Raw genomic sequence first — 23588 nt, 5'->3', positions numbered from 1 at the left:
CGGCGCGGCCGGGGCGGGGGCGGGGACGGAGGCGCGTGCGGAGCCCGGGGCGGCCCGGGCCGGGGCGACTCTCCAGCCCCTCTCCGGCCCCCGGGCCGGCCCGCGCGCGCCCGGCCCGCCGCGTCCCAGCGCGGCCGAGCGCGGTGCGCCCCGCAGCCGTCCGCGCGCGCGAGGGGCCCCGGGGCCGCGCTCACGCCGTTGGCGCAGGCGGCCCTACGCCGGCGGCGCAGCGCCCGCCCGCCGCCCGCCCGCCCCCTGCGCTCTCCCCGCCCCCTCCCTCCCTCGCCGGGGCCGGGCGAATGTAGCCCGCGAGAGAAAATGGCGGCGGCGGCGGGGAATCGCGCCTCGTCGTCGGGCTTCGCGGGCGCCGGGGCGGCGAGCCCCGAAGCGGGCGGCGGCGGAGGGGGCCTCCGGGCGGGCAGCGCGTCGGCGGCGGCCGCGGGGCTGCTGCGGGAGGCGGGCGGCGGGGGCCGCGAGCGGGCGGACTGGCGCCGGCGGCAGCTGCGCAAAGTGCGGAGCGTGGAGCTGGACCAGCTGCCCGAGCCGCCGCTCTTCCTCGCCGCCGCCGCGCCGTCCTCGTCCGCTGCCCCGTCGCCCGAGCCCGCGGACGCCAGCGGCGTCCAGCCCGCGGCCGTGCCGCCGTCCCACGGAGCCGCGAGCCGCGGCGGCGCCCGCCCGCTGGAGGCGGCGGCCGCGCCGGACGGCGGCGCCCCGAGCCCCGCGGGGGCCGAGCCCGGGGAGAAGCGGACGCCCGGCGCGGAGCCACCGCCGCCGCCTGCAGCGGCCCCCGCCGGGTGAGCAGCGCGGCCCTCGCGGGCGGACGGGGGGCGGGCGGCGAGGGCGATGAATGAGCCGAGCCCGGGCACCGCGCGCGGCTCGCGGGGGCTCCGCGCAGCCCCCGCCCCGGGACCCTCCGACGCCCGGCCCGGCGGCGCGCAGCCCTGGCCCGGGACGCGGCGCGGGGGCGCGGGGGCGCACCGGAGAGTTTGTTATTGTTCGGCGACATGTGACAGGCGTGCGAGTCGCGCGGCGGGGCCCGCGGAGGTCAGGTGTGGACGGAGGCCCAGGACGGCGTGGGGGACTTTCCGCGATCGGGGCTCCCGGGAAGGGCCCCTGCGCGGGAACCGGGGGCCGGCTGGGGAGCGGGATCCGGGGACGGGGTGGGCAGGAAGCCCCCCGGGGCGGTGCCCGCGCGCCCGCATCTGGGGAGCGCCGGGGAGCCTGTTCGGGGTGGGCTTGCGGGAGGTGGTCCTGGAAGGGGCGGGGCGGGTGGGAGCCTGAGCCCCGGGCCGGAGGGGGCGCCGGGCGGCCGTGACAGGCCGAGAGCCTCGGCAGGTACCGGGCGCCGGAGCGGGGGGCTCGGGAACGCCTGTCAAAGCGGCGCCGGCGGGCTGCGCGCTCTCCGCGAATGGGGGGGTCGGGGGGCTCCTTTCTGATCGCTGCCTCCCACCCCCGCCGCCCCGGGGAATCGCGGACGGCGGCGCTGAGACTGCAGTGACTGGCGTTCGGGGCTGGGGTTCGGCCTTTGAAGTCGGCTTTCGGCGCAGCGGTGCCAGAGCCCGGACCGGATGTGTCAGCCATCCAGTGTCCCGGCGCGGTGACCGCTCCCCGCGGCCGCGCTCCTGCGGGCTCCGGGCGCCGGTGCCGGCTCCCTGCGCGGGGCAGCTGCGCGCTCGCTCGCTCTCCGCGCCCCGCGGGGCTCCGGGGCTCCGGGTGGGGGTGGGGTGGGGGCCGCGCCGCCGGGGAAAGGTGACTCCCACCGGGGCTCTGGGCCGCGCTCTTATTTATTTTTCTTGCAACTGAAAATTTTTTAAAGGTGACAGCCGTTAATGCGACCCTCGCTTAAAAAAATCTGGCTGGTGATCACAGCGCTGTGTTGGAGGTGGTTCTGCGTGGCTGGAAATGCTTTGGGGATTGTCATTGGTTCCGTAATTTTTTTTCTGGGACCCCCGCCTTCCTTTTGGGGGGATTATTTTGTGGGTCGTATCTTACATTTGTTTCCCTCGTGAAAGCGAATTTCATTGAGGCGACCTAGTGCCTTTTTTTTTTCCAACTTGATTTTTTTAAGGTCGTCCTTTTTTTTTTTTTTTTTACTGGAAGTGGCCCTGCAACACACCCCGCCCCCAGGTCTGGTCAGCACTTGCGCCTCGGGAGTGCTGAGAGTAGAGATTTGACTTACCGTGACAATTTGCTGTGTACACTTGTGCATAGAACCTCGTCTTACATTAATTGCGCCTCTGCACTGTGTTTCTAGCAGATGGGATTAAAACTTCCCTAGATTGATTCTTTGAAAATGATTCTTCTACAGATGAGCTTCAGATAAAAAATACTAATCCCAGAGTTTGAGAGATTGATTTTATTCTCAAGACACCAGGTTTTGGATACGATTAATAGTGTCAACGTTCTAGTCATTTTAACCTGTCGTGAATGTAGTATCAGAGTAACCCCTGTAGAAACAATGTATAAAAGTCGTTCAGAGTTTTCTTACACAAAATTTTAAGAACCAAGGTTAAGGCCAGTAGAAATCAGGGGCAAGTTAAAAATTATTCTTAATGTTTGCATTTTGTAACCTGGGATTTCCCCCTCTTTAAGGGGTGGATTATGATTGCGCAGCATGTGATATAATGGTCTAATCAGCATAATCATTTCTTAAAAATGAATTTATTAGCCAGATGCTGTTCGTTCACTTCAAAAGTCATCTAATAATTTCCTTTGTAGTTAAATGTTGATCCCTTAGTCTTTTGAGTAGTGATTTAAAAATATATTTCCTTGTCAACGGGGTTGAGATTACTTTGAATCTCCTGGTAATAAACATAATTAGCAGTTCAGAAGCATCTTGGTTAAACTTTGCATTTAACTCTTTGATACAGTCATTACATTTGTGCTCTCAGGAGAAAAATCTTGGCAGATTTTGTAATATTTTTATGCTTCAGGAAGTGTGGGTTTGAAGATCCCTTCTACCTAAAGACCTGTTACTGTATTTTAAAAGAGAATGCTATACTTTTATTTCAGAACTTTCATCATTTTATTGAATCTTACATATAGAAGTTGAAATTGTAGAAATTACCCTTGTGACGCACAGTTTAAATAAAATATTATTTAAAATATGAATATTTTTTAAATAATTCTATTTAAAATATTCATATTTTAAATAGAATTTTGTCTTTCATCTTCAGGGTGTTAACTGAAATCAGTGAAAGTTTAGTGCCTATCAGCCGTGCCCAGGGGTTTGGAATTTTTCATTACATTACAGAATTAAGGGCTTTTTCTTCCTATTTACAGTCTTTGGGGGAAAATTACAGTGTTATTCTCCATTGAACAGGCTATTGTGAGTTTGGTAGATATAATTACTCCATCCTATTTTTATAACAAAAAACCCCCTAACTATCAATTTGCTGGCCCCATGAAAGAACAAGATATACTGTACTTTTAATGTTAGTTTTCATTCAAAGCTAAAGCTACTTCATAGGCTGCTTTTACATCCTCAAAGAACCCTCAACTTTCACTTCCTTTTAGAAATTGTTAAGAATAGTTAGAATTGTTATTCTAATAATCTTTTAGAATAGGTTAAAAAAGCAATATAGTGACTTTTTATTAGAGGAAGTATAAGAAGAGTATTACCTGCTGAGTGGAAAAATTAAGTTGGTGACTTTATAAAACAATGAAGGTTGTTGCTTAAAGTTAGTCTCATGTGAATTTGCACATTTTATAGTTATTCACTGTCTTTAAAATCAGGTAAGAAAATTAATGCATTCTTCAAAGATTAACCTTATTAAATATAATTCTGAAAGTAGTATATCAGAGCTAGAATTGTTGCCAAGTTTTGTTTTCTTTTCATATCTGATTTTGGCAAAAATGACTAGTTAACCAGCATTCCTTAATATATGGTTTCCAATAACACAATAATAACTCCATTTTATTAGATACAAAAAGCAGGAAGTTGATTGATATCTTCTATAGCACATCAAGCAAAAGGTTGCATGTTTTTGAAATGGTCACTGACTTGTTAACTTGAACATTTCAAAATGTGGTAAGGAGTGTTCTTTGCTTTCAACAAGAGCAAAAAGAACCAGCTACAGCTTGCCTACGTGCTGTCTGCTAATCAGTCCTTGACACCAACTGTAAGCATTCCAAAGGAAGAAATGATGGGGTGGCAGGCAGTTAGTTAATGGGGAATAGATTCCCCTGAGGAAAAATACAGAGCACTCAGAAATGCTCTGAGATGAAAAGAGCAACTTTTGCATTTTGTGCCCCGTTTTGTAGGGCTGAAGGCATTTCTCTGTGGAAAAGGCAATTAGGAAAACATGATATGTAATTTTTAGTTAATAGTCTCCAGAAACTGCTAGGAGTTGCAGTACATTCTACCTCAGACCTTGGAATGTTTGCTTTTATCATATAAACCGAGTACAGTCATTAGGCTTGGCTGCTTTCCTCAGTCCTGGCCTCTTTTTCTGAGTTAAAAGTTAAAAGGTTCCCTGGGTTGAGCACATGTGTTCCCCAGGTGGGTGGGACCCCCACCCCTCAGTGGCATGTAACTCCATCCCACACACACAACAAAATTGGTACTACTTAAACATGTAAATGGCCAGAAGATTATGTGAGAAAATGTGCAATATTAGGAATAAAGCCAAATTGTCTTTAAGAAATAACTTTTGGGGGGCAGAAAGTTAGTACAGCACCTAGGGTGCTTGTCCTGCATGTTACTAACCCAGTTTCTATTCCTGTCATCCCATATGGTTCCCAGTATAGTGAGGTGTGACCCAAACCTCTCTCTCCCTTTCCACCTCATCCCTCCCCAAAACTCACTCACTCTCTCTCTCTCTCTCTCTCTCTCTCTCTCTCTCTCTCTCTCTCTCTCTCTCTCGGTTTTGGGGTGTTATACGAATATGAATGACCTCCTTTTATCACTACTACAGCCCTCTAAGGCTTTGTGATTTCTCTTTTTTTGAAGATTTGTCTGAGATAACCCCTGTGATCCATGCCCTGTCACCACCACACAAAACACAGGACAGCTCGGTTTCTGATTCCTGTGTCTGATCCATTTCTTCCCACCACTCTCAAGTGCTAACTCCATTAAGGAAAAAAGGGAAAAAAAGATGAAACGATTTTTAAGGAGGAAGTTGTTCTGCAGGAGTCATCATAGACTAATAGGTCTTCTCCCCGTGCCTTTGCCAATATATTTGTCTCCTGAATTATATATATGTAACTTTCCATAATCTGGCCTCACATTTCTAAGACAAGTAAGCTGTACTTTAGATCAGCTCTTTGTGTTAGGCAAGAAGAATCGATGATTAGCGTTGAGTGTTTCTTAGATTTATTTACTTTTTGCTTGTATGTTAAATCATAAGTGGAAGGAAACAAGCTGGAATTACAATGACTCATGCATTGTAATCATCACACACAGAGAAAAACTTCCAGTATTGGATGGACCCTACCCCCTTTGTTATTGTTTTGGTATTTCATTCATCCCACATTTAGGGACCTCTGCAGTGCAGTAATCTGGGTTGTGGAGAAAAAGATCATCAGTGTACAACTTCTGTTTGTGGTGTTGTAGATTGTATGGTATATAGTATATAAGTAAGAAATACTATGCTGAATGCTGTAAGAACACGGCAATACAGAGGGGTGTACCTTGTTAAATTAGTGCTCTCAGTTTCATCAGCAACATTCCCGAGGTGAATTCTTTGGTATCTTCCTAACTTTCTGAGGCATTAATTGGTCTTCCAATTAATTGGTATTTTGTTCTACATGTGCTTATACAGTTGGTCTGTATTTTTTACTATTTTCCTTGGATCTTTTTTTCTTTTCTTAGGATAGAAATATGCTGTAATTTTTACATTTCCACAGTAATGGGAACAGGAATCTTTATTTTTTAGGTACAGGATAGTTTCAAACTATTTCTGCCTACACTCTTAAAAACAGAATAAGCAGAATTGCAAGTTCAGGCGTGATTTCTTTTTCTTGCGAGAGAAAATTAAAATGGGTTGGTTATAGGGGAGCAAGAAACTCAGTATCTGCCAATGTTGATTTTAAAGGTCATTTTTTATTTGTTGGTAACAGCAGCTCTTCTAGTTAACAAAACAACACAGGGATATGCAAAATATGCTCTAGGGCGTAAGATAACCGTGAAGATATCCTTGTCATCATTTACTCTATGACATATCACACTTGGTTTAGGTATGCTTGGTATGGAGGGGAGTTCTGTAGAATACAAGTATAGTTAGTTCGGTCAATAGATTGACGTGTTGTAGAGTGCCAGGTGCTATTAGATTCTTAAGTCCTATTAAGGCCGTATTTCTGAAATACACTGTGTCACATGGGACGTGTTTAGTACTCATCAGAGCTTTTGATGTCAGAAGCTATTGGAACTTACTAGTGCTGCAATGAGCTAAGAAATTAGCTTTATCATGAGAAAGTGTGGTAATCACCAGCATATGTGACGTGAAGAGAGGGGTAGATACTGGGCCGCAGGTGGGAGGCTTATTCTTTACGTGTGATTATTACTTTCCTTTATTGCCTGCATAATAATTAAACTGCTGTATATCACATAATCTTCAAACTGGTCTTACAGCTTAGTATTAGTAACTACTAGTATCAGTTGTCAGTAGGCAAGGAATTCAGTCTTACTATTCAGACCGTCTCTCCGCATCTGGCCTGCTGTCTGGCACCTATGAATACTACGTACCTGAGAATGTTATAGCACAAATTAATCTTCTCAAAATGGTCGTTTTAAATTCTGTATATTAGAAGATGAAAGTGAATTAAGTGATACAGTGTTAACCATGGTTAGTTTAGGGTAAGTTTTGAAGGCAAGCACTGATTCTTGTTTTTCAAAATTTGTAGCAATAGTTGATATTTAGCTGCTAATCATTAATAATATTAACTAATTTAGATATCATAAAGCTTAGAATCATTTGTTTGCCTAAAGTATATTTAGTCATAAAGTAATTGTAGCCATGTTCAGACTTCAAATATTGAGTTGTTTGGATTTACAAGTATCTTGTTATTTGGAATATTGGGTACAGTCCTGACTTTAAACATTGACAGTCTCTGATGAGGCATCATTGTCCTTTTTATCATCCGTGTTAGAAGATTCTCCTGGTGGGTTGTAAGGCCTCTCTCTCTCTGGCCTGTCTTATCAGGCTCCACCTCAGTCTTATTAATACTCTTAAGATCACGTTTCTTCTTCTGAACGTGACCCCTCCTAAACTCCAGACATGTGCATAACACATCTGCATTCAGGAAAAGAAAATTCAGTTTCCCCTCTACTTTGTTCTGCTAATGTTTCCTGCTCCTGGCAGGACCTAGGAGTGATCTGGCACATCTCCTCCTCCCTCAACTCCTCTTGATGTCGTTGGTGAGAGCCTGGTGACTTGGCCTTTTACTCCATCCCTAATCCAGGACTCCTGGATTTCCATTTGGACCAATACAGTAGCCTCTGAACTTGCTCCTTTTTATCCTTACTCTCTTCCTGTTTTTTCTCTCCAGTGTGAAATGATTGGCTGATTATTCCAGCATGGAACTCTGCTGAAAATAGCTTGTTTCTGGGGGAAGTACATAAAATCGAATCTTAAAATTTTGACATAGTTTCTCTGCTCTTTAAGATGACCCGCCTGCCTTTCCAAGTTTCTCACATCCCACTCTTGCTCACTCGTGCGCTCTCTCTGCAGGATTGCCTTCTTTCATTTCCTCATACTGGACACTTCCTCTCCAGCCTTTGCATGGTGACACACCCCTCTGCCTGTTTCCAGCCCTATTTCACTTGCTTCATAGCTCAGGGATAGCCCTTCCTTCTTAGAGGAGCTTTCCTTCCCTCTCTCTCAGGGTGGCTTCATCATGTTGTGATTTTTACATTTATCATCTTATTTGATGAATGGCTGCCCTCCCAGAAGACTTTAGTATTTGAATGGGCAGAGTCTGTGGCTGGATAGGAATCCACTCCCTTCCAAAATATTGAATAAATAGTGTAAGTAGAATTATAGCACGGCAAGTGTAGTCATCTGTTGCTTCCCCCAAGTCCCCCCCCCCCCCCAATTAGAAGGAGTGTAGAGGCTCACTGAGATGTGGTTAAGGCACAAAAGCCTAGACTATTGTTGTTTCTAAATTATCTGTTTCTGACAGATTCATTGGAAGGTGATTTGGACTCTTAGACATACCAGATGTCTTGAGTGAAATGGCATAGGGAAAATAGCTATACGACATGATAGATATTCTGCTGTTGGTAAGAAGAGAATGAGAACACTTAGCAGCAGGACCTGTATTTCTTCTGACTTACAGAAAGAGAGAGAGAGAGCGCGCACGAGAGAGAGTGAGAGAGTTGTGGAGGGGTCACTTAAAAGTTTTCCACGTAAGTTATGATTCCTTTTACCTGTTCTCAAATATTACCTGAACTTAAGAAACCACTTCAAGAATTCTTATACCAGTAGCCCTATTTCATCTACAGTTTGTTAATTTGTTGTTGATAAGTAATTCAACTTGAGATAAAGAGAAGTTGACATTTGCATTAATGAAGTTCCACTAGGCAAGAACTGTGTGGGAGCTCAGAAACCAAGAACCTTGAAACAGAAAACTCTGTAGCTCCTTTATCTAGAACGTGGTTAAGTTTCTAAGTATTAAGGGGAAAATGTCTCTCTCAGCTGCCAAAGTACTTGTAACAAGATCTGTGCTTTAGAGTTCTTTGATTTTTTTACAACTAGAATTCTTAGAGCATTCACTCAAAATTTCTTAGTTATTTAAGATACTGTTCTTGCATTCTTTTTCCATTTGGTGTCTCTCATATGTAGCAGTTAAAAACATCCAGTTAGAAGGATGAGCAGTTGGAGGGGACAGAAGCATAGACTGACCAGAGAGGGAGCCAGAAGAAGAAAAAAGAAGGGAGGGAAAACTTGAAAACATTGCCATCTAGGGCCACCTGGTGTTGCAACAGTTCCACGTACCTGGAGAGCCCCTGAGACTATACGTTTATTAAATGACAGCATTTTATGGCATTACCTTTGGGACATTACTTCCCTTATTTTTAAAGTGAGCATGATCAAGGTTGTATCTGGATTTTGTTTGGGGGCCACACCCCAGCAGCGCTTAGGGACTATTCCTATCTCTGTGTCCAGGGGTCATTCCTGGTGGTGCTTAGGGGCCATGCTGTGCCTGGGATGGAACCTGGGATGGAAAGATGCAGCGTGTAAGCTCCAGACCTTAAAGCTATTTCCCTGGCCCTGTATATGATTTGTTTGTTTTAAATTGCACCCAGTAGTGCTGAGGAGTTACTCCTGGCTCTGCTCAGGGATTACTTCTGGTGGGGGGGGGGGGACTCAGGGAACCAGGTGGGATGCCAGAAATCGAACTCGGTTAAAGTAGAAACTGATATTTCTAAAATTAGCATTTATAACTCATAATTTTTAAAAAATATACATATCCTTATAAATTTAGGACTTATTTTTTTAAGTCGGAGCCATACTTATTAGTGCTTGAGGATCACCAGCCTATCACCAACATTTGGAACCAGCCCTTTAATGATTGTGTAACATCCCATCATATGATCATATGGCCCTCACTAATGAACAGCTTTCCTATTTTCAGACATTTATATTGTTTGCATTTTTTTTGGATGACTACCATTGTGCATTTACTTTCAGATTCCAGATAGCTGATCGTTTAGATCTATAAAAATAAAATCACACAGAAATGGAATTGCTGAGTCAAATCATATGCATATTTTAAAATCGGATTATGGAGGGCCTGCAGAGCTAATTGAGTGAGGTCCGCACCTGTTTTGCTGGGGGGGGGGGCAGGGCCCAGCTTCTGCTTCCAGCACCACATACGGTCCCCTGAGCACTGCTAATTTTGAGCACTAAAACACTGCTGATTGTCTTTCCCCCAGTTCTTTTTAAAACGGTTTCCCATGTTGCCCTGTAAAACATTGTGCCAGTTTATGCTTCCTTCACAGTATGGGGGAGTGCCCTTTACTTTTCTGCCAGTCTGATGACAAAAAAAAAAAATCACTAGTCTTTCAGTTTTTCCAGTCTGATGGTTGAAAGATGTTTTCTCATTTCAATTTGTGTTTCTTCTCTTTTAACATCATTATTCCTCCTTTCTTAGTAATGGCAAATTATGTTTCTTTTGTTATATATCCTTTTAAACAGGAAAGAGAACTGTTCATTTGATATTACCGGCTTATAAACATTCTTTATAAGAGTATTTGCTGTGATATCGATTGCAGTTTTTTTTCTCTACTTTTGTGTTACCAATTAATAAATTTCAATTATAGTATCTGTTCTTCCAGATAGCTGTTCTATGTAGTGCTTGAGAGTAACCATCCTGGCCCGAGTCAGAGGCTCACCACTGTCAGGGCATGTAATTGGAAAATTACTTAACTTCTTTGCACTTCAGTTTTCTCAATGATAGGATGGAGATAGTGCTTCACAGTGGTTATGAGGACTAAAAGTGTTTGTATAGTTCTTAAAACAGTAGGTACGTAGTAAACACTACGTAAATGATAGCTATCATTATTCCCTATTGCAGGATTAAAAAAATTCACCAGTGTTCTCTGATTATATTCTTAGTATTAAGGAAAAGACAAGTCAAAGACATTTCAGGTACTAAAACAAGTAACATGGAGCCAGCATAGAGACAACTAATCCACAACTGATTCTCTCTCTCCCTGCATCCAGCCACCTCTGGACTAGTGTCCCTGGGAGGGTAGCTCTGCTCACTACCAGGCACCTCTGCTGCCATGTGTCATGCTGAATCCCGTCCTGCAGCCTCTGCAGCCTCCCCCTTATCTCTGGGTAATCCCTGCCACCATCTCTCTAATTGATGTGTTCTTACCCCCTTGGCTTTCTCACCCTCCGCGGCCAATCAGCCTGCAGCTCTATTGTTGCCAGTGCTCTGCTAGCCAAGGAATCCACCCCCACAGCTGCTAACCAGGGTCAGGCCACTGTCACCTCATCCCTGTTCTTACAGAGGCTCCTTCCTAGCCAGTCTCCTGCTTTAGGACGTGGCCGCCTCCTCCTGTCTTTTATCTGCCCTACAGTGGGGTGCGGTTTCTGCACTGCTGCTCCCCTCTTGGTATTTCTGTCCCTGAAACCTTTTCCTCCTCACAATGAAGTCTAGTTTCTGTCATGTAGCTTCGTGGTCTCTCTTCCCCTCTCGGCTGCCCATCTAGAATTCCCCACTTGAGTCATTTGGTGTCTTGTTCAGATTTTTATAGCTTCCTCTCTCCTTTCTTCCCTCCTCACTTGGTCAGTGCTGTTCTCTCTCTCAATTTAGAATACTCATTTTGCCTCCTGTCAAATACTTGACGGTATAACTTCACATTCCCTTTGCAAAAAATATTCTGCTAAATATAATTCTGGCTGTTTGCAGAAATCCTTATAGTTTTGAAATTCTGCTAGACCCTTTGGTTTAAGGTTCCTTAGCATTTGATTGAGATTTTCTGTTTTTTTGTTTTTGGACCATATCCAGTGGTGCTCAGTGCTTACAACTGGCTCTGTGCTTAGGGATTACTCCCGGTGGAGTCCAGGGAACCATGTGGGGTGCTGGGGATCAAACCCAGGTTGGCTGCCTGCAAAGCAAGCACCTTACCTGCTGCACTCTCTCTCTCCAACCCCAAGATTTGCCACTGTTAAACCTTTGCCATGTTTGTCCTCTTTCATTGCCCATATTGCAGTCATGTCATATGGAGAAACATTGTTTATAGAGTTGATTGTAGAGTATACAGTGTTAGGAAGTGAATCCAACTCCCCTACACCTTAGTGGTGTTATTTCAGAAATACTTTTTTTGGTACCAAGAAATATGCTACTGTCCTTGAGAATCATCCAAGACCATCTGAAGTCAGAGAAGGCACGTGCTTCAGCTAGTTCATCGAGCACAGGTCTAGCATGTGTCTGCCTGGGCATGCCCATCCCTAGGTTTACGTTGGCTGCCTGGACTCCACAGGCGAGGTCCCAGGGAAGCAGCAGAGCAGATCAGATAAGGGATCCTGTCAAAGGCCTTTTTATCTGGTCTGTGGGTACTCTTTCTAGAGAATGGATGTGCAGAGCAGTAAATATCTCAACATGAATGCTCGTCATTGGTGCTAACCTTATTTCTGACATGGGCAGTTCTTACACCCTTAGCAACAGTCTCTGAGTGACGCTGTGAACCAGGTCCCAGGGTGTGGAGACCCACCAGGAATCAGAGGAGAAGCTGAACAGGGCCACAGCCTTAACTGATGACACGTGTGGCCTGGCACTAGCCTTAGTCACCTGGGGGAGGAGGGGACAGAATCCGGGAAATGCTAGGGCCCCTGACCAAGTTCTGAAGAATGCAGAGGACTCAAACAGGTGAAAGGTCCAGTGCTGCGAGGTTTTGTGGCCCTGGGGTGGCTGTGGTGTGACAGATTTACCAGTCTGCAGTGATGTGCTGAAAGGAACTCCAAGTACACTTCAGTGGCTTGACTTAGTGAAGAGGCGGCTGGGCTCTGGGAGCCAGGAAGCCGCAAGGCGCCTGGCTCCAACGGGAAACCAGTGGAGTGCTCTGTCTCCTTTCTGCTTAGATCTCTGTACTTAGGACAAATAAAAATGCCTTTGTAGTTTGACAGGTTACCACAGTGCACCAGGAAGTAGGTCAGGAGGCCCGAAGGAGGAGCTATATCTGAGCGGAGACAGGACAGTCGGAGGCCACGGGCTGGAAGCTGCAGTCCTGGCACTTCCAGCGGTTCTGCAGAGTGTTACAGGCTCTCAGATAAGGGAAATGTTTCAGTGTAAAGTAAATTTCCTCCACTCTGGGTATGGATATCGTTTTGAAAGTACACATTTATTTACATTTCCCTTCATAGTCTAGTGCTCAAGACCCTGGGCCCTAGGAATCAGACCTATTAGTCGCTTAATACTGTCGAGCTCCAGAGAAGTCCTGTCTCTGAACCTCGAATATGGGGCTTGGGATTATACCCGGTACTGCTCAGGGGACCACATACGGTGCTCAAGACTCTTTACTGGAGTTGACCACGTGCAAGGCTTTACCCCTGTACAGTCTCCCCAGCCCTGAACCTCTTCATTTTTCTTCTCTAAAATGGGGTAAGAGGCAGTGATTAGGAAGAAAATGAAGCTTGATTCCTTTTGGGTTCTGGACTACACCCTCTCTGTGTTCAGAAAACCATTTGATGCTGAGAACCTGACCCGGGACTCCAACATGCCAAGCATGCCCTCCAGCCCTTTGCGCCATCTCTCTGGCCCCTGCAGAGCATGGTCCTTGACCCACTTAAGCACTCAGCTGTATTGGTTATTTTATGATAGTACATCAAGAACGATGGAGATTTACCACTTAAACCTTTGATTTACAGCTGAGGAGGTGAGGAGACAGTTGCTAGTTACCATTGTTTCAGCCACGATCATTTGTTTAGAGAAGTGTTTTCCAGCCTTTTCCCCAGACAGTGGCCTCTTCCTCCACCTTGTTTTCTTCCTGTGTCCCCTCTGTCCTAGCAATTGGCCCTTAGCCGCGTGGCAGTCATCCCCTCCCCGTTTTACCTGATTTTCAGCAGTGGCCCCTTCTATGCTCCTGGTTGAGAAAAGCTCATTTTGATCATGCATCATGTTCAGAGCAGTATTCTTCTTGGTTGCTGATTTGAAATTATTTCCCAGAATAACAGGAAAATGGAACCTTCAAAAGGAAGGTGGTGTGGGATAAAGCATGTCATTGCTAGTTACATAGATCAGGATTCTCCTCACTCTGCAAGACTTTCTCCACCTTTGTTTTCTCATTAATGGGAAAGAAGAGATTGGCATATATAATTTTGGGGGTTCCTTTAAGCTCTTGCAGCTTCCCAAAAACTCGATTTGAAAATTAGTCCTTTGTGGCTAAATTCAGTTCTGATTATTAAAGCTACAATTTTTTGAACTTGTGAACTCTTGCCCTTTTAAGTGTGGGTACCAACTACAAAGAAATACAGATGAAACAGAAGGAGCAAAGGCTTGTTAAGAAAGAGAAACAATATTATTGATGATTTGTGATGGGAAAATATTTTATTCTTTTCAAAGTATGTGCTAGGAGAATATTGTTTTGCAAAGTGGAGAAAATTAGAGGGAATTGTTAGCATGTCTGGCAGATATGCTTAAATAACAGTTTTGGAAATCACTTTCAATTATTGGCAGTTTCACTGTTAAAAACTCAGTTTGGGGATCGGGGGAAGTAGTACAGGGGTTAAGGCACTTACATGCAGCCAAACCTTGTTTGATACCTTGCACCAAGCATCGCCTGGAGCAACCATCGAACCAGGAGTAAGCCCTGAGTACTGCTGGATGTGTGCACCCACCCCCAAGCCCCTCATTTCCCTCCGCAGCTTCACTACCAGAAACCAGATAAACAGTGATTACTGTTTAACAGTGTCTGTGTACCCAGCAATGAATTATGAGCGGCTTCAGTTGTCTGTATGTTTGAACAATGGGAAGAGGATTATGTGAATGAGTATGCTTTATGTTGGTGCAGTCACAATAAGATCAGTTAATTATTTTATCGTAATTATAAAGTCATGTTCCCCAGGGGTAGCCTCTAACAAGCAAAGCACCCCTTTGATTCTTTCCTGTATTTATAGACTTTTTCATCAGTTCACATATTTTGGGGGGCATGTCTTGCAACACTGGGGACTTTGTGTTCCTGGCTTCGTGTGGGGGGCTCTCCCCATGGTGCTCAGAGGACTATGCTTTGCCAGGCCTCAAATCCATACACTCCAGACCATTGAGGTCCATACTTTTCTTTACTTCGGGCTTTTAAAATGCATTGTTTTTTTGATAATCGTTCTATTTCTCAATTGTGGAATTTGGATTTATTTTATTTTAAGGTTTTTTTCTCCCTCCCTTACATAATTTGGACAGAACTGGCAGTTACTGCTGGCAATTACTGAAAGTATAGATTTAACCATATTATTTTATATACTAATGATTTGGGGCCTATGTCCTATAAAATTTTTCACTTCAGATAGATTTGGAATAGAACCTTGTAACTGATTTTACCATTGTGATTGCACCAACTTACAGCATGTTCTTTCACACAGTCCTCTTCCAATTGTTGTTCATACAGAGAACTGCTCATAATTCATTTTCATTGCTGTGTATGTAGACGTTCAACGATTGCTGTTTATCTGATTTCTGGTAGTGAAGGACACTTAACTCTTCCTCCTTTCATCATAACAAATCCAGTTCCTTAATTCTGACTGTTGTGGTCATTTATTTTTGTAAGTACTTACTCCATGCTATGGTATATGATTTCCAGACAAAACTGTGATAAGAAATAAAACAAAGGCCTGTTGAGCCTTTTGTGACTAATTGTGATAATTGGCTTTTGATTTTGTTGCCAATAAATTTGGCACTTATGTCATTTGCCGAGTGCAAACTGAAATCCTCCTACAGGTTTTTAAGTGGATCGGGGAACATTCTCTCCGCTAAAGATGATTTGCTAGGAGAGTTTTTAAAAGTGCCAAAGACACATGAGAACAAAGCCTTTCCTTTTTGGGCTGGGTCCATAACGGCACTTAGAGCATCAGAAAGAAAAAGGTTTATGCTCAAGAGCTTCTTGCTCGCTGTACTTTTCCTCTCTGGTCCTGGTTTTGGAGATAAATAAATGTCTGAAGTCACGTTATCTCTGCACATAACAACTTGCCCCTTCCCTCCCACCCCCCCAAAATGCATTCATAATTACGTTGTATAACTTTTTTGCTGCTTGAAGTTTCCTCAGAATTTTGAATGGTGTAGATTTCAGCTAAAACAAGTTAGTAGAAACTTCTTATTTTCATTTCTTTAGGCCATACTGTAGTGCTCAGAGCTACCACTAGCACAATGCTTCAGGAACCATGCAGTGCAGGGGCTGAGGGGGATGGAGGTAGAGAGGGATAGAACCTAGGTGTGTAGTAGGCAGTGTGCATTCAGACCTTTGAACTATCTCCCTGGCCCTAGAAATTGCTTATCTAAATGAAAAAAATAATGTAGTCAGTCCGAATGGTTCAATCCTCATAGGCCACTGAGCAATAGCTGGACAGAACTGGATGTAGCCTCTGAGCATGGCCAAGTGGGGCCCATAAACAAAAGAAAAGACCTTTAAAATGTCTAATAACTCTTTTTGTTAGGCAGGTGTGCCAAATCTCTTCAAACATAATATTCTTTCTAGAAAGAAATCATTAAAGTAGCCTAGAAATGTCATGATTTTGACATTCTATCTCTCTGTCTTCTGCTCCGTTTTGCCTTTTAAAGGACTGTATGCAGTTTAGAGCTTGCCTCTGCGGAACTTGGACCTCCACAGCTCAGGACCTGCAGGAGTCTGTCTTCTGATTCGGGGTCTCCACTTTTAAAAATCTGTTCATTCATCAGTGAATACCTAACTGTAGCACTGTCTGTAGCACTGTCCTCCCGTAGTTCATTGATTTGCTCAAGCAGGCCCAGAAACGTCTCCATTGTGAGACTTCTTGTTACTGTGTTTGACACATCAAATATGTCACGGGTAGTTTGCCAGGCTTTGCTGTGCAGGCGAGATACTCTCGGTAGTTTGCCAGGCTCACCGAGAGGGGTGGAGGAATCAAACCCGAGTCAGCCGGCCAACCATGTGCAAGGCAAATGCCCTACCACTGTGCTATCGCTCCAGCCTGAAATACTTAACAGTGGTTCCATAATTGGCTGTTCTATATAATGCTACAGAGAACATGGAGATGCATATACACTTTCACATTTGTATTCTCATTTTCTTTAGATAAATATCCAGCAGTGAAATTGCTGATTCATATGATAGTTATATTCTTAATTCTTTGAGGAACCGTCATTTTCCATAGTGGCTGTTAACTAGTCTAGTAGTGATCATTTTGCAGTATGCACAAATATTACGTTGTAAAAATTGAATGTCCTATGCCAGTCAGTGTTTTAAAACAGGGATCATTGTGAACATTTACGAGGCCATCACCCTTCACAGAAAGTGCTTTCTCATGCTTTGCTTGCCACTTGCCCTGTGACTTGGGTGTCATTTCTGTATTTCTGTCAGTGGGAGCACCTCAGAGGGCAAGACAGCCTCTCAAGCTGACCGGTGTGATGGGGGAGAGTGAGAACTCTGGATCCTCGCCATTGCATTTATACTCTCCTGCCCTCCTCAGGTTGTCTTTATGCATGCTTCATGCATGGCACTGTGAATACCTCACTGGCATTCTGAAATTCTTATGTTTACAGCTAACATGGCTCTTAGAACTCTTCATAATTGAGTTGTGACAAAATAGCTAGTTTTCCTTTTCAGTGGCTTCAAATTTAGGTTTAATTCAGCGTTCTTTTAGTTTGCTTTGATGGTATTATGCCTGTTTATTAACTTGAGCAAACACATTCATTTCAAAAGGTAACACTCAGAAAAGGATTATGCCTAAATGAACCCCAGTTCACTTATTCTCTCCCTGATGTTTGCTCTTCTCTATAGTAGTAGATATCTTAGATAGCAATAGTATCATAATTTTCTATTCAGCATGCATCTTCTTTGATCATTAAAAGATTCGGTGATTCTGAAATGTCAGTAATATCCCCAGCCCTTTACCTCAGAGGCAAAGATTTGCAAGTCAGCATTGAGTTTAACCATAGAAAGATCCTTCAATAAAATGGAAATCTTCTTCAAGGAAAGATTAGTATCTTTATCCTTAACGGTGCCTCTGATATTCCATTATGTTGTTTTATAAAAGAATAATAGTAATGTGTGTCTTCTCTGCTGTAATCTTTTGTGTAAGTTAAAGAAACGTACAGTATTGCTCCAACTCGATTGATTACACACTGACATTGTACTGTGCGCTGGGAACTAGCCCGGGTCAGGAAACGAGGAATGCTCCTTCTGTATTTTCTTGCCTGGCATTGCTTACTGTGGGTCGTTTCATGAGAAACTCTCAGAGATAACTCAGTGAGCAACAGTTTCAAGAAGAACTACGGGACCTATAGTTCTACTTGAATTTGGTGTTATTCGTGGATACACTGATAGGAAGATAAAGTGGCCACTGCTGCTTCTCAGTTGAGAGTGTAAGTGATGAAGGGAAAGAAAACCAGAGGAGAAGAGAAATATCATTGTGCTTTAAGGGGTCCTCAATTAAAATGAGTTGATTCCTAAAATTAGTTGATTAACTCCTAAAATATTAACAATGTCAGACTCATGAAAATGATTTTATGGTGTGTATTTTATTTATAAATGTTTTAATAAAATAAATTTCAGGGTAATGATGGCTTGGTTTTGTTGACCTGTGTGTGTGTTGTTTCATTTTTGGGGGTTACCCAGTAGTTTTCAGAATTCACTCCTGGCCCTGGCTCAGGGATCACTCCTAGTGGAAATTGGGAGACCATACTTGTGGCCATGAATCAAACCCAGGTTGGCCTCATGCAAGGCAAGCACCCTGTCCACTGTACTAACTCTCTGGCCCCAGATTTTGTTGCATATCTTAATTAAAATCTTACTGAGATGATGCCACATTATAATGTTATGTAAGTTTCATATGTGAATGAATCATTGAAAATGGTCATATATTTTATAAATTTACCTCTGAAAGCCCCATTCTTCAGCGCAAGGTGGGCTTATGTTGTCGCTTGAAATATCTTAATAGTGCTTTGTTTTGGAGGTTGATATTTTCTGACTTCCCACAGCATTTTTCTCTAAAGAGCACATTGCCCCGTGGAACCCCAGGTTGCTCAGAATCTTGCACAATAACTGAGGGCTGAGGAATGAATGGGGAGTTGCTGTTGGCAAGTTGAAATCATTCATACTCATGCCTGTGAAAGAGTAGTGGGGAAATTCTAGCTCAGACTCCTCCTGAGGAGTGCCAGGATTTCCTGGAAGAGAGTGGAGAAGAACCTGCAGAGGAACCCGAGCTGTTGCAGAACCGGGTACCTGCAGGGCTGGGAGAGGACTTAGCAGGCGGTGGGGAGAGATGCCCCTGGGTGAGGGATGCAGGAGCTGCAGCGTTTTTCAAACCCAGCAGTTTTAGTGGCCGCTGGATGTCAGTCACTGAACTTGTCCAGGCCCTCAGGGTGGTGAGGAAGCAGGACTCAGCTGAGAGGCCTCAAGGAAGATTCAGGTGAAGAGCAAAAGCCCAGAGTTCTGCAAAGGTTGAGAAGCCTTTGGGGGTTCGTGTGGTCAGCTGTATTCTCAGGCCCAAAGAGGGATGACGCCAGAGAAGATCTCGGAGAGCTGTGAGTAGACCTTTCTGTAACCGCAGCCTTTCTCGGGGAGGAGCACGGGAGGCACTGGACTGGGTGCTGAGTAGGCAGCCCGGTCTGTGACTAAAAGCTTGCCACAGTGATGAAATATGTAGATAGGAGATTTCTTTGTGCTTCAGTGTTGTAGCTCACAATATAACAACAGGTTCGTTCACTCGACAGATCTCCACCTGGTGCTGGGAATAGGGCATTGATGACACCAAGGTCCCCTGCTCTCATAGTCTACCAGGAGCACACTTGTAAGCGTGCTTGGAACCCACTTCATGGCTTCTGCTTGCATTTCTAAAACTCTGTGTGTGTGTGTGTGTGTGTGTGTGTGTGTGTGTGTGTGCGCGTGCACGTGTGTGAGGACTTCATGTATTATTTTTGTTGGTTTGGACCACACTCAGCAGTCCTCAGGATTTACACCTTGACTGCTCAGGGATCACTTCTAGTAGTGCACGGTAGACCACATGGGGTCCCAGGGATTGAACCTAGTTGACCACTTTCAAGGCAAGTGCCTTTCCCGCCATACTATCACTCTGGCCTTGTGGATTTCATTTCAGATGTTGTGAGCATTTCTTTTGAGGTGACCTTCTCTGTCCTAAGTTTTCAGAGTGTGGCTTTCTGGCCATCTCTAGCATTTTTTCTACCCTTTTCCTAATTGGCACTTGTAAGTGCCTCGGAGAAACATTTACTCTGTCCCACTTAATTGATTAAAAAAAATTTTCTTTAATTTTGGGGCCCCACCTGGCGGTGCTCAGGAGTGATTCCCCAGTGGTGCTCAGGGGCCCAGATGTGATGCTGGGGATTCAGACAGTGTCAGCTGCACACAGGCAAGCCCCTTTACTTTCTCTCTTCTCTCTCTCTCTCCCCTCCCCCTCTCCTTTTTAATTTATTGCGGTGTCAGGCTTTGAACCAGGGCCCCATTATATGCAAGGCTAATGTTCTACTGCTGTGCTCTATATCTATATATCTATATATAGATATAGATAGATAGATACCCCTTGGTTACTCTGTGCCACTTGGAATTGACCAGTATGTAGCAATAAACCTAGGGAAGTGATCCAAGAGTGCTCTCTCGGAAATAATAAAATATCAAAGTTTTTTAAATGATTTTTGGAAAACCAACTTAGAACTGGAGACAGAGAGATAGTACAATGAGTAAGGCACTTGCCTTGCATGTGTCCAGTCTAGGTTCATTCCTCCCACCCTGCATGGTTCCTCCAGCCCACTGGAGCCTGGAGTAAGCCATGAGTACTGCCAGGTGTGGCTCAAGCACGCGCGCGCACACACACACACACACACACACGGACATATTCTCTTTTTTTTTTTTTTTTTTTTTTGCTTTTTGGGTCACACCTGGCGATGCTCAGGGGTCCCTCCTGGCTCCTGCACTCAGGAATTACTCCTGGCGGTGCCTGGGGGACCATATGGGATGCTGGGAATCGAACCTGGGTCGGCCATGTTGGCTGCGTGCAAGGCAAACGCCCTTTGCGCTGTGCTATCGCTCCAGCCCCCAGGACATATTCTTTAATTCTTATTTACTGTCTAGGCCTAACTGCCAGGCTTTTGGGGAAGGAAAGTGGTAAAGATATGGCTAGTGTATAGACGGCTAATGAAGTTGGTCTTTTATCTGCATCCTTATATATAGCTAGTTTGTGAACCTGGCAAATTATTTCTTCTAAGCCAGGGATTTTCAACCTGTTTACACCTGAGAACTGGTGAAATAGAAAAAAGGTTCAGAGAATAAGTCATAAATGAAAATCAGACTTAAGTGTTCTGTGGAGTAGTTTTAAGATCTAGTACCATAAAAGGAAAATTCTGTAATTATTTGAATGTAAAATGATGAGACCAGCAGGAAAATTTTGTGGAGTGGTGATCTAAATAACTTCCCTAAACATTTTTAAGTTTTATAGTATCTTGTGGGTGTTTACCGTGTGATGATGGGAGTGCTGGGGAGCAGCGGCTTTCCTTACTGTTGAACACCTTGGCTGCTCAGTCAGCCGACTTGTATTGAAAAGAAAGGCCCCAACATATGGTGCATGTGGTCCAGCCTGTTTTCCAGCCTGTTTGAGCTGGAGCATTTGAATTTTGGTTTATTTCTATTTGTACCTTGTGTGTGTGTGTGTGGGGGGGGGGGTGGCTATTTTGTTTTTTGTTTCATGTAGGAGTAGTGCTATTTTTTTCAGCCATTGATTAAGCTGATTGAATTGGGCGTGAATGCCACATTACTTTTTTAAAAAAAAATTTTTTTAGATCCAGTATCCATTGGATAGACCATTACAAAACTGCTCATAATTGGGTTTCAGTCATACAATGGTCTAGCACCCATCCCTCCATCACTGCACATTTCCTACCATCAGTGTCCCCTGTTTTCCTTCCACTATCCCCCAATACCTCACACACACACACACACACACACACACATCTCCCTCTATGGGAGGGACTTTCCTCCTTGCTCTCTCTCCTTTTCCTTTTGTGCATTATGATTTGCAGTACAGGTGCTAAGAGGTCATGGTGTTGGTTCAGGGCATTCGGTATTTTTATAGGGACAGTGAGGTTTTTCAATTGGGTGGCCCCTTTGGGGTGTAGATATGACTGCTGAGGCTCCCAGAAGTACAGGTAGGTGGGAGAGGTAGCCCATCCCTACCCCGACAAAACCTGGACATTTCAGTCACAAAACCCGAATTTTGAGCAGATTATATCTTGGTGAGATCCGTCCTGAGACAGTAGAGTCAGGCCCAGTTGTGGTGGTGATTTTTGGATTGTGAACGCAAGCAGCTGATGGGGGCTCTGCCCGGGCCAGCCCAAGGAGGTGCTATTCATGCCTCAGTACTCAGGAGTCTCTTGGTGGTGCTCTGAGGATCATATGCAGTGCTGAGGGATTGAACAGAGTTTGTGGCATATGCAAGGTAAGCGCCTTAAACCCCATACTATCTCTTAAGCCCCATATTTATATTTTTAACAAAATTATTACTATACTTCTCTTTCAAATCTTGGAATGAAGTTGATGTTTTGTTTCTTTGGTTTTGGGGCCACACCCAGCTGTGTTCTGGGGTTACTTCTGCCTTTGCACTCAGTAGTCACTCCTGGTGGTGCTTGGGGGACCATATGGGGTGCTGAGATTGACCCTGAGTCGACCATGTGCAAGGCAAGTGTCCCACCTGCTTTACTATCTCTCCAGCCCCTGAAAATGATATTTTAGAAATAGGTGCTGACGTTTTTTTTCATGCTTTTGCTGTGGTTTCAAAAGTGTCATACCATCAGTATCTCCTCCCACCCACACAAGAAGATTCCAAGGGTAAGCACAGCTTTTTCCTAGACATACTCAATTCCTTACTTACCTCTTTCCTTCTAGTAGAGCAGTAAGATACAGTCTCGTAAGTTCTGCCTTTCTTCTCCCAGGTACAAACACAGTTGGAGATTTTCTTCGGGTCTTTTCATTTAACCACAGGAAAACCAATAGACTAACAGAGTCACAGACATGAACGAGATCTAAAGTTCTGGGCAAGGTTTTTCATTGAAATCTAGATGTATCTGGAGAGTTTGGGAAACCATGTAATGCTAGGGATTGAACCCAGGTAAGCTGCATGCAAGGCAAGTGTCCTACCCACTGTACCATCTCACCAGCCCTCATTGACTTTCTTTCTCAGTGTTTTTCTGGGGGTGAAATCTGTCTCTTTCCTCCACCACTCTTTCATTTTTTGCAGTAACTCTGTAATTCTGGCTTCTCGTCATGGCTTACATTGGAGAGATCATTCTGCTCTGGAGGCTCATGAGAAAGGCTTCCCAGCATCTGCCATGTATTTGAGAGTCCATGCTATTAGAATGGAAGATGAATGACAGAGGCCTTACCCTCAGAAAATACAGACTGTATTCCTTTTTTCTGTGGCTTTTTATTAAGTATCTCTTGTGTGCCAAGCTCTCTCTGGGGCAGGGGACCTGAAGCTTTCAAGGATCTCACAATCCAGTGTTACGAGACCAGGAAGAGGCCATTACAACAGAGCACTGTCTGCTCAATGAGGATAGAGGAAGACACTTCCCCTCTTCAGATCGAATCAGAGGGTCTCTGAAAGGTTGGGGAGGTTGAAGATAGCATCTGGGACAGTTTCCAAGCCAGTGGTAGCTCTTGAACTTGAGTGATGAGGTGAGAATTGCAGGATATTGAGGTCAAGACCTTAGGAAAAGTAGGCAGGTTTTGTTTTCGCTTCTGTTTAACTTGGTTGGCTTGCATTTCATAAATGACATTGTTTCCATTTTCAACTTAAAAGTTGAGAATCAGCCCTAGTAAATTGATTCATTTTATGTATAACGGGTATTCACATACTTTCTTAGGAAAATGAGCGTTGGTGTCATGTTTTAAAACAAAAATTATACAATAATAGTTTCATCTTTTGCCTCATCTTCATTATGATTAT

At 44.7% G+C, this 23588-nt stretch overlaps 1 protein-coding gene across 1 annotated transcript in view; it reads left to right on the top strand.

The window, feature by feature from the left end:
- The first annotated feature begins 296 nt into the window (after positions 1-296).
- The window catches only part of MAP3K1 (mitogen-activated protein kinase kinase kinase 1), a 72581-nt gene continuing 49289 nt past the window's right edge, over positions 297-23588 (top strand). The window contains exon 1 of the mRNA XM_056112104.1: positions 297-794. Within this exon, the coding sequence (XP_055968079.1) occupies positions 319-794 (476 nt within the window). The 5' untranslated portion in view covers positions 297-318. The remainder of the gene's footprint in view (positions 795-23588) is intronic.

Source organism: Sorex fumeus, unplaced genomic scaffold (assembly GCF_029834395.1).
Source record: "Sorex fumeus unplaced genomic scaffold, SorFum_2.1 ptg000015l, whole genome shotgun sequence".
Taxonomy (NCBI): Eukaryota; Metazoa; Chordata; class Mammalia; order Eulipotyphla; family Soricidae; genus Sorex; species Sorex fumeus.
Note: the sequence above shows the minus strand (reverse complement) of the source record. Positions and strands in the feature narration are given on the sequence as shown.